Here is a 10705-nt window from a genome sequence, read left to right as displayed (position 1 = left end):
AAAAGTCTTGGCACCCATTTGAACAGTTGTTGGAACACAGCAGTGTGGTACTAATGCAACATTACAAATCCCAAGCAAGCGCTAACAAAAACAAATATTTTCATAGAGGTGCTGTTTTTTTGGTTGCTTTCATTGATCCGTTTAAATATTTATGACCAAAACTAAGTCAAATTCTAACAGCCCCAGACCAAGAAACACATCTCTGAAAACTCACCCAGAAAATGTCAGGAAAACACTAATATACGAAAGTGAATCGTCTGTATTTTTATTTCAAAATAATTTATTTGTATATAATTGGAATGATGCCAGGCTGATACATCTACAATGGCAGTTGTAAGTTTCATAGAGATAAAATTCCAAAACAGGAAAACAAAATCCAACAAAAAACAAACAAAAAGATGTTTAATTTTCTCAAACCTGGACGAAAACAATGGATAAATATATTAGTAAATAAATATATTAGTGACATTACCGTATTGAAATGTATTTTGCTTTTCTTATCATATATAAAAAGGTCTATTATATTTTACATATATATATATAAAATACAACACTTTATCTCATTAAACATTTTTGTCTATTTTTTTTTCTTTTTTTCTTCTTTTTACACAAAATATCAAGAAAAATATACTGGCATATCCCTTCAGTCTGTGGAGGGAGTTTGCTCTGTTTTTTTAAAAGGCAGTTTCAGCTCATTCGCCATCAGACAAAAAGCAAACATTGAAAAAATTAAAGAAAACAGAATAAAATGAAAAAAAAAAAAACTAAAAAAACAAACAAACCAACAACTCAATGTTCAGTGACATTCCATTTATGTTAATGATGATTTTTAAATTGTTTTTTTTCCTGGTACCAAGAGCTACATAATGCTTAGCTTGTTTTTACTTCGAGTTCCTCTACATAATGATATTTTTTCTCGTTTTTCTAAAGCCAAAGTGCAGATTTTAAGACAAAGCCTGGGAGTAACAGCATTAGAGGCCAAGATGTTGAACTTTAAGGCAACGTAGAAGTGCAGAAGACAATCTCCCGTGAGGCAAATCCATTTACAAATAAGAGCACATATTCACTGACAGTATGAATGCATTTGACCATAAATAGATTTCTGCCACATGATTTAACCCTTTAATAATTTTCCTTTGGTTTTGTAGCACTGCAGGAGAAATACACTATATCACCAAAAGTTATATCTTCTGAAATCACGGGTGTTTACAGGGAGTTTTACCCAGTTCTACTATTCTGGGTATAAAACATTGTTGTAAGGATTTGATGACATTGAATTAGTATGGGGACTGATGTAGCGTTATTCCTAAGTGGAATATGAAACTCTGATCTCAGTCTTTGTGCTACTGCCCCTGAGCATCCCCATTTCATTTCATTCTTTTCTGTGGCGATTCTACCAGCTGTGATTACCCAACTGATCTGTTAAAGTGGGATTCACTAAGAGTAAGGTGTGTCTACAAACTTTTGAAAATATAGTGTATGCAGGATTTGACCAGTAGTGGTTCAGTTGGTCTGATTGGTCTCATTCTGATTGGTCTCATTTTAGCCAATCACAATGATCCAGTTTGCATGGAGATGAATAACGATGCAGTGTCTGTGTTAAATCATCTATAGTCTTTCTTATGGGCCCTGATCGAGGCACTTCTTGAAAGTACAACCTTGCAGAAAGGTGTCCACATACTTAAGGCAAATTCCAGAGCAACAGAAACAGCTGCAATAGCGCATAACATCTGTGCTTGGAAGTTCAAAGGCATACATCAACTTCTCATCTGAAACCTTGGTGATTGCAAGCTGGCATCAGGTCCAAACTGCCAGAAAACAGGCATTAGATACAGGCAGATGTTTCTGAAATTCAAATCTGACAAAACAACTTGGAGCAAGAAAGCTAGGAAAGTGTTAAATCCAGTGTTTCATTAATCCTTTCTAGATTTATCACAGAGCTGCTTTAGTCACAGCCTTCCCCTTTAAGACTAAAGACAATGGGCTTTCTACCTCCCCTTTAAAACACACTGCTTTTCAATTTATGACTGATATTATCCAAACTCGGAGCTGAACAAACTGTACTTTTAACATGTCACACACGGTACGAACAAAGCAGACCTTCAAGAATTCTCTGATTTCAGTCCTTCCCGAGATATTCAAGAACTCACAGATTTCAGTATTTCTGGGATATGCAGGAATTCACTGACGTCAACACACCCCCAGTGCAGGAGCAAAAAGTACTGAAATCAATCATTTTTGACAATTCAGAGAAACTACTGAATCAGTGCATTCCCAAAAGGCCCAAAATGTACTGAGAGTATCCAGGAAAAATGTAAGAATTCACTGATATCAGAATGTTCAGGGAGACCCAAGGATTCAGTGATTAGGTTTCGGGGTCAAACAAATTTGCGATGGTTTCAGTAGGTTTCTTGGATACTCAACGACAGACAGAATTCAGGGATGTTAAGAATGCATTGATTTAATGCTTACTCAGAATATTTGGGAATGCACAGATCTGAGGTCTTCTCTTGATTTTCAGAGCAGCCCTGATTTCAGTATTTTGAGAACACTAAAAATGCATTAAATCCAGTACTTCTTGGGCCATTCAACAGTGAACTGATTTCGGTAATTCTTTAGCCAATTCCTTATAAAGGTTTGAGTACTTTTAGGGCAACTGAGGAATGTAGTGACTCCTCAGAAGATTCCACATCACATCCTAGAGAAACTCAAGTGTTTTATTTTCCCTTTTTTTTTTTTTTTTTTTTTTTTTTTGAGCTTCAGTGGACCATCATTTGAAAACGAGAGGAAAAAAAAGTAGGAACTGATGAAAACAAACATCACACACAGGTTAATGTGGGAGAGAGGCACCTTTGGCAAGCTTGTACGCTGGTGACTGTTACTGAAATGACCACATCCATATAGAAATGCACGAGGTAAAGGGTCAGAGGTGAGAGCGTGCACTTATGGGCAGTTTATTCCTTCCTCTGCCCGGTCAACACAAACTGTGTACAGCTGACATGGAAAAAATGATTGACGTCCTATGAATCCTGTATTTATACAGCTTTATGACTGTGTTATATGTCATACAGAAGAACAACGGCTATTAAGTCCATAAATAACTCAAAACAGGAGCAAGTGACCTTATAAAATCTGGTTCTGTAACACATTATTATGTGTTTATAAGAGCCTTGTTATTGTATATTATAGTGTTTACTACATCATTCCTATTACATGATCTTATAATGCCACATGTAAACTGACATTAAAAAGTCCACTACTAGGTGTCGAAGTATCTAAGCATACACCAGGCATTATAAGCTGCTATATACTGTATAGGCCATTGGACACCTATATATTATAACATGTTATGAACCCTGACATTATAAAGTCATTTAGTCTGGTTTTATTATGTGTTTGGGCATAATTGTACTATTGGTGATGACACAAGCTTATGCCAGGCATTATATAATATTACTGTATTATTGTGTATGCCACGTAACACCTTATAAGTGCATTTCTAAAAGCCTGAAGAACACAGGTTTCATAGGAAGTGTTATCAAATACGGCTAAAGCAGAAAGCAGCTTCTCCTTATGTTTTCAGTAAATTTTGCTTTTGTTTCAACATTAAAAAAGAAATCAACATAAAAATATGACACAACCCCTAAAAAAAATGAAAACAAAACAAACAAAAAAACAAAACAAAAAAAAAAACAGCTGCCTTTTCTCAAATGAACGAACACAAGACCTTAACCTTAGTGACCTCCAGACAGTCAGCGAACTGTCGCTGTCGGAGCAAAACCCAACCTCATATCTCCAATTTTGTTAATTTTCAGACAAGGGTTTGAAAAACACCAGCTCCCTTTTACACTGTGGAGACATTTCAGGACGAAATGGACCAATAGAAATGACCCAAAATTGCTCATTAAATTTAGAGATACAAGGTTTTGTTCTGATCCTTTTTTTTCCTTTGTTTTTCGAGGACCATTTCACGTAGAAAGCGCCCTGTCTCCCTTCCGGTTTACCACTGAAATCAGAAGTGCGCAGAGAGGGGTGCCAGGCAAGAACTGATTGTTAGTATTTTGGAAGTACCATCTCGCAACAGGACTTTTCTGATTGGTTATCTGAGGTAGGCTGGAGAGAGAGTGAGACAGAGACAGAGAGAGCGTGAGAGAGAGACAGAGAGGGAGAGAGAGGGAGAGAGAGACAGAGAGAAAGAGAGAGAGAGAGACAGAGATAGAGCATGAGAGACAGAGCGCGTGAGAGAGTGAGAGACAGTGAGAAAGACAGAGAGAGCATGAGACAGAGAAAGAGCGTGAGAGAGAGACAGAAAGAGAGAGAGCATGAGAGAGACAAAGAGAGAGAGACGGAGTCAGAGAGACAGAGTGAGAAAGACACAGAGAGAGAGAGAGAGGCACTTATCTGCAGGCAGCCAAAGGTATCACATCATCAATTAGTATGACATCATGGCAGCTGAAACCATGCAGGTGCTCAGATAAGATCATAAGTAACAGGGCTGTAGATTTCCGTCGCTTCTATGAGTTGGCTCAGGGTCCTAGTGCCCCACAGGTTGTGAAGTCATGGTGCTACTTAGTGTTGGCTTACCATCAATGAACAATGGCATTCTTCTTTTTTTTTCTTGTTTTTTTTTCTTCACTTTATCACCAACATCAAATACTGTCACGACCAAAACAGATAGCTACGGTGGGGTAAGGCACAAAAATGGGGGATTTGTACAGAGCCTTATCTCAATACTCAGCTAAGGGTATTTCAAAGGCTTTTGTGGTGCTACACTGAGGTAACTGAGGAATTCTCAGACATGTTGCTCTGAAAGGTTTCTATGAGGGAACGAAAACACAAACAGACCCAAATACAAATCACTTAACCCTTTCCCCAAGCTCCCCCAACACACGTTAATCCTGAAGTAGAGCAGAAAAGAAACAGAGTCTCAAGTATTCACTGGACCCAATGTTCAAATGACACCCAGAATATAGTACCTTGAGAGTACCATTAAAGGTACACTCCACATTTTTTTTTTTATTTATTTGTGTATAATTACATCACCTTTTTTTTGTAAACAGTCATTTAAAGTGGTATTGCTGTGAGATGCTGTGTTCTAGAGTCTTCAAATAACCCTGAATAAAACGCAGTGGTAGAAACCAGACATAGATGCTACATCATAGACTGTTATTACAGGAATTTGCTACAAATATACTTCCTGATGGCTAAGAGATTGTCTTACAATAATGGAAGATAAACCTTTGGTATAAAAATATACATTTTAGAATTAGTTCCTGGCAGAAAGGTACATTCAGTGTGTACCAATGCAAAAGAATTCAAGAAAATGCCAGCAGTGTCAGTCTTTGCTTTGCATCAGTGACACTGTGTCCTTGTATTCGCTGTTTTAACATTATCAACATATATATATTTCTTTATTTTTTTACAATGATCCATTTCACCTCAAACCACTCTGAATGACTGTTTAGTTCTTACTAATTAAATCAAGCCAATTCTTTTGTTTTTTTAAAAACGGGTGGAGTTTCCCTTTCAACCAACAATTCTGACTGCTGGAAGTGAGTGTGTGGTCAGAACTGCTAGACCAGATGGACCAACCCCTCAAATCAAAACAATGATCAGCCCTTTAGTTGCAGACTTGGGAACTGAGGGATGCTGGGAAATGTGGCTTGACTGGAGGCGTGGAATTATTCCGAAGACTGTGAACAGGTGAGTGAAAGGAAGGAGGAAAGAGGAGGAGAGAGGAGCCGAGAGGTTTTGTCCATTTCGGCTCTTGTGTAGCAGCGTGAGGTTTTGGGGATGGAGAGAGTTCTCAAACACCAGACTCTTCCTCTGATCCTGCAGAAAAAAAGAAAAAAAACACATATTGTAATTATTTTACTTAACTGCAATTATTTACCAGAGATACACAGATGTCAAAATTTAAAGATTCGTTTGCAACAAAGAGAAAGCCTTGCCTCAAACTCTGCAATGAATGAGGATTGTGCATTCAATATTTCAATATTAACAAATTGAGAGTGTGACAGTGAAATATGGGGATAATGTTCCCATCCAAACGTACTCACCCTGATTATTGCGTACAGTTTGGCAGTAGAGGCAGGTATCTGGCAGCTCGTGTCCAGGACTGTGATGGGCCCTGCAGAGGGGTCTGTCCATGGGAGTGCTAGGGCCCAGCAGCTGAGGCTCAGAGTGAGCCTGCTGCACCCGCTTCTGCCACACCCTGTGTGCCCCTCCGCAGCAGGGCCAGTCGCCCAGGCCGCTTGAGTCCAGGATAAGAGGCACGGGCAGAAGAGCAGTGCCAATGTCTGAGGGTGGCGGGCAGCAGTAGCCCCCTGCACCTTGTCCATAGTGGATGTGGATGCTGCAGTCATCCTGTAAGTCCACGCTCTGATGGAAGTGCACGGCCGGAAGAGGTCCTGCAGACGACTCCAGGCTGCGGCTGATGGTCTTCCTGCGGTGTGGCCTTCCAGGACCCTGGTGACAACAGGCAGAGGAAGGAGAGGGAAGGGCAGAGTTGGAGACCTGCAAAGAGGGGCCGGAGGGTGAGGATCCTAAGTCCCTATCCTCCGTACCTCCAGGGCTCAACTTGTCCATAGTGTCTGGTTTGGGGCAGTGACAAGGGTAAGGATTCAAGTCCTGCGAATCCAAACTTGCGGGTACATTCCCTGAGCCGCCTGCTTCCGCCCCTGCACTGCCCTGCTCCTCGTCCGAGCCCCTCCCTGGCCCCTGTCCAGGCTCAGCGTCATCATAATAGTGGTGTCTGTGTCTGTGGTAGTGCACATGGCTGAACACAGTCTGCTGCTGTGGTTCCTCAAGACTAAACCCTCCACCCACTGCTATGCCCCCCGTTTGGTTGACCCCAGAGTCCAGAGATCGGGGCCTGCCAGGAACTATAGGACCGTCCAAGCTATCCCGACCATAGTAGATGAAGGGGTCGTATTCACTACTAAGCGAACTGCGGAAGGTGGACCGGCTTCCATAGACGCCCTGCAAGCTGACGTCTGTGCAGTTGAGTACAGAGTCACTCGACGATCCGTGGCAGGGGCCCGAGCTCGAATCGCTTGCAGGTCCATCAGGGAAATAGCCGCTGCGCTCCGTGCGGTAGCTAGCGCCCGAACAGCTGCCATCATCTTGACGACCCTGGGAGCCTCCAGCCCCACGGCCTCCTTGGTGGTGATGGTGGTGGTGGTTACTGGGGTTTGCAGGCCGGTTGCCAAAGGCACGGTTAGGGGAAGGGCAGTGGTGACAGGATCTGCGAGGCGTACAGTGATGCCCAACCCCACGGCAAGTGTGAGCACCAGACATCCTGTGCAACCGGCTGCGGTGTCCATCTGGGGCAAAGTGGTAACTACACCCTGCACCCAGAGGCCTGCTATTCAAACAGCGGAGGCTGCGAGGGTGGAGCGGAGGCGAGCTGCTGTAGTGGCCGAGCTGGGCGTAAGGTCCAGACGGCCCACGTGGGTAGTTGGGCCGAAGGGAGAAGGGAATGGGGTGCTGGGGGTAAGAGTGGGCTGTGGGGTAGTGGTGAGGATGGTGGTGCAGGAAGGCTTGACTGTGCTCCGGAGGTGACTGTAGACGGCCTCGCTGAGGCGGACGAGCACTCAGCTCTGTACCTGTTAGAGTCAGACAATGTCATTAAAAATAGCAACATACAGTCTGTCAGTGTTCATGCAGCTATCAGAAACTATCAAAAAAAAATTAGCTCTTCACAAAAAAGGAATAACGAAATAAAAATAATAATTGAAGACAAATATGATGAAATGTTTTTCACATTTCATCCACAAATAAATACTAAACTATGATTAAAATACTGATAAACGACCCGTAATCACTGATATGAACAAAACAAAACAAAAAAAAAAACCCAGAAAATTGCAAGGAAATAAAAATTTGTATTTGTAAAAATAGCATTTGTTTGCTATTTTAATTTTTGTCGCATGACAAAACGATTCCTTGGGAATCTACTCCTTTTCACTATCTAAGTTCGACTTTATTCCACCCAGATGCTGAACATCATTGGAAACATACCCAGAAAATAACATGGGATATTTCAGACAAATACTCTGAAAATACCATTTTAAACCAAATTCCCCTTACGCTCCTAAACCCTCTTTCTTCCCCATAATCATGCATCAGTGGCAGATACTACAGTGTTGTTTGAAACGTTTGAAATGCAAAATCTCCATCCACACTTCGTAGTGCACAGTGTGATTCATGGAGTAACCATTTCTGCACTAAAATATCAGGTAATAAAACTTTTTATAATCTGCATATGCTTCACGTCCCTCTGTCTAACATTTAGAGCACTAGCTCTGTGTAGTTTGGGACCGAGCCAGAATTGAACAGATGTAAGAAGGTCCTCCCTTTCTGTTTCCCATTGCATTGTGGGGCAATATTGACCATCGTTACCATAATCAAAAATCCACTGGTTCGAAGTATGCATTGTGGATATTTTTGTATACTCGGCTTTGACACTTGTGGCTACACCACATACGCAGCTCTGGGAGTGAAGAAGAGTCAACTTTCAAAGAATCGTTTCTTGCAGGATGTGTGTGTCACTCATATAAACTGTTGGCCAGTGATTCATAAAGCTGACACTTTTTGTAGCACACTTTTTACAAAAAGTTTAATGTTAAATAAATGGAAAGGGTATTTTAACAATAATTGGCCATGTCTTCCATAATGTTAGATTTTAATGTGTATTTAAATGTAACATAATATTTAAACTGTTGTTTATAAAAATTAGTAAAAATCATTAACAGTAATTTAGCAATTCATTTTTTAAATACATGACTATAACCAGAAAAAAAGTATTTTTAGGTGTTTGTCGACTAAAACTAGTCTAAAACTAAGAATAATTAAATGATTGAAATGAGACTAAAACAATACACATTTTAGTCAATGAGGTAAAACCAAATCAAAATCAGCTGACAATATTAACACTGCAAACAATAATGTGCAAAATAATAGACCACCCTTTCCCATTAATTTCCACTCAGTTGGTCCAAAAGGTTAAATATATTATTATATCTGCGGGTTGAGGGCTACATCTACTGGTGCTGTTTACCCATAATGTTGTGCATGCAGAGTGGGCAGGTCCTGTGCTGGAGCAACCAGGGGTCCACACACTCCTTGTGGAACTCATGTGCACATGAGATGATCCTCAGATCCTTAGTGGAAAGGGAAAGGAAGCATTAACAACCTTAAACAAGTCTTCGGGCATCTACCCAGGGGTAGATATTGAAGTTATTCATTAGAAATTAATCAAAGCTAGTGAAGGGAATTTAGCATGAGGCTAACTGGTGCATTAAGTTTAGTTTAGTTAATCGATCCATCCTCACCTGTCCATCCAGAAAGTCCTCGAGGCAGATAGCGCAGATTGGGGTGGAGTTGGAGCTGCTGTTGGAGCGGGAGCGCTGAGAGCCTCCTGAGCAGCCCTGAGAGCTGTAGGTCCGAGTCTCCAGGCGGCTGATGGCCCGCATGGTCTGCTGGTGCACTGAATCCTGGGAAAGAAGACATAGATTATTATCATCTAAGTTATGAATGTGAAACACAATCATCTTTATGCTACTATGTGGTGCTGTGTCTTACCCAGGTTCTGTTGGACCTGCAGCGAGAGCGGAAGGCGAAGATCATGATGATGGCCAACACGACCAGCACCACAGTCAGCAAGATGCCCACATCATAGTGGGGCTAGAGAGATAGAGACCTCACAGTCACAACTGGGGAACAGTTAGGTTTTTAAATATTACATGAGCATGCCTTGCTTTGTATGAGTTGTTTTTGTGTGTGCTGACCCATTTGGGCGTCTCCACCATGATGTCGATCAGGACCATGGCCTCCTCGTTCTTATTGACCAGTCCCATCAGCTCCTCCGCATCTACCGCCTTGACCAGGACCACCGGCCGAGGGAGGGAGCCCGAGTCCCGCAGCTGTGTGGATGAGTGCGTGAAGAGGTTTGCATATTTTAGTCACGGCTATATTCATTTTCTACGAAGTCTAGTCTAATTAAGACAACGCTAAGTTACATTTGGTATTTTTGCTCCTGGGCTCCCCTACAGTTGCAGAGTATAATTGCCTGCCCCCAGAAATCACATAATGCAGATTCTGCAGTGCTGAGCCTGGATGACAGAGTCTCTATACTCTACGATACAGTTCAGTGAAACATCACACTGACACTGTAATTTTAAGGTAAAAATAATACCTAGTGTTGCTTTAAATACGTTATTTATGAAGACATCTACAGCCAGAGTACAGTGGCCTATGGTCAGTTTTGTTGACCATTTTCTGATCTAAATGAAATTAAAACCATTCCATTAGTTCTTAACAGTCAGTTCACATCAGGTGGCCTTTACTGTTTTTCCTCAGTGTACAACACAAAACGCAAACTTATTTGACACCTGTTCAGCCTACCTTTCTTCTGAATTTGGAGGAATTATAAAAGATCTAACATTTAGTTACCTCATGAGCAGCACCTGCATCATCAGTGATGTCAAAAATTACCGCCTGAGCTCCCCTCTGTAGAGCCAGCCGAGCCTGAGAGTGAGAGAGAGAGAGAGAGAGAGAGAGAGAGAGAGAGAGAGAGTACAGTATTCTATTAAACTTTCTCTTACACTATTGTGAAACCTAAATATCACATTCGTCACTAGGTGGCAGTACAAGCACAAGACACTGCAGTAACTCAAGGCTAACTTGTGGTCATTATGCAATC

The 10705-nt window shown here is 41.4% G+C and overlaps 1 protein-coding gene across 1 annotated transcript in view; it reads right to left on the bottom strand.

Moving 5' to 3' along the window:
- Nucleotides 1-4352: 4352 nt before the first annotated feature.
- The window catches only part of LOC136687032 (E3 ubiquitin-protein ligase RNF43), a 115332-nt gene continuing 108979 nt past the window's right edge, over nucleotides 4353-10705 (bottom strand). The window contains exons 4-10 of the mRNA XM_066661222.1: nucleotides 10456-10530; nucleotides 9792-9926; nucleotides 9586-9687; nucleotides 9336-9497; nucleotides 9062-9164; nucleotides 6060-7607; nucleotides 4353-5832 (exon numbers count right to left, since the gene is read on the bottom strand). Coding sequence (XP_066517319.1) covers nucleotides 5807-5832; nucleotides 6060-7607; nucleotides 9062-9164; nucleotides 9336-9497; nucleotides 9586-9687; nucleotides 9792-9926; nucleotides 10456-10530 — 2151 coding nt within the window. The 3' untranslated portion in view covers nucleotides 4353-5806. The remainder of the gene's footprint in view (nucleotides 5833-6059; nucleotides 7608-9061; nucleotides 9165-9335; nucleotides 9498-9585; nucleotides 9688-9791; nucleotides 9927-10455; nucleotides 10531-10705) is intronic.

Source organism: Hoplias malabaricus, chromosome 2, assembly GCF_029633855.1.
Source record: "Hoplias malabaricus isolate fHopMal1 chromosome 2, fHopMal1.hap1, whole genome shotgun sequence".
Classification (NCBI taxonomy): Eukaryota; Metazoa; Chordata; class Actinopteri; order Characiformes; family Erythrinidae; genus Hoplias; species Hoplias malabaricus.
This window is presented reverse-complemented; position numbering and strand designations above follow the sequence as displayed.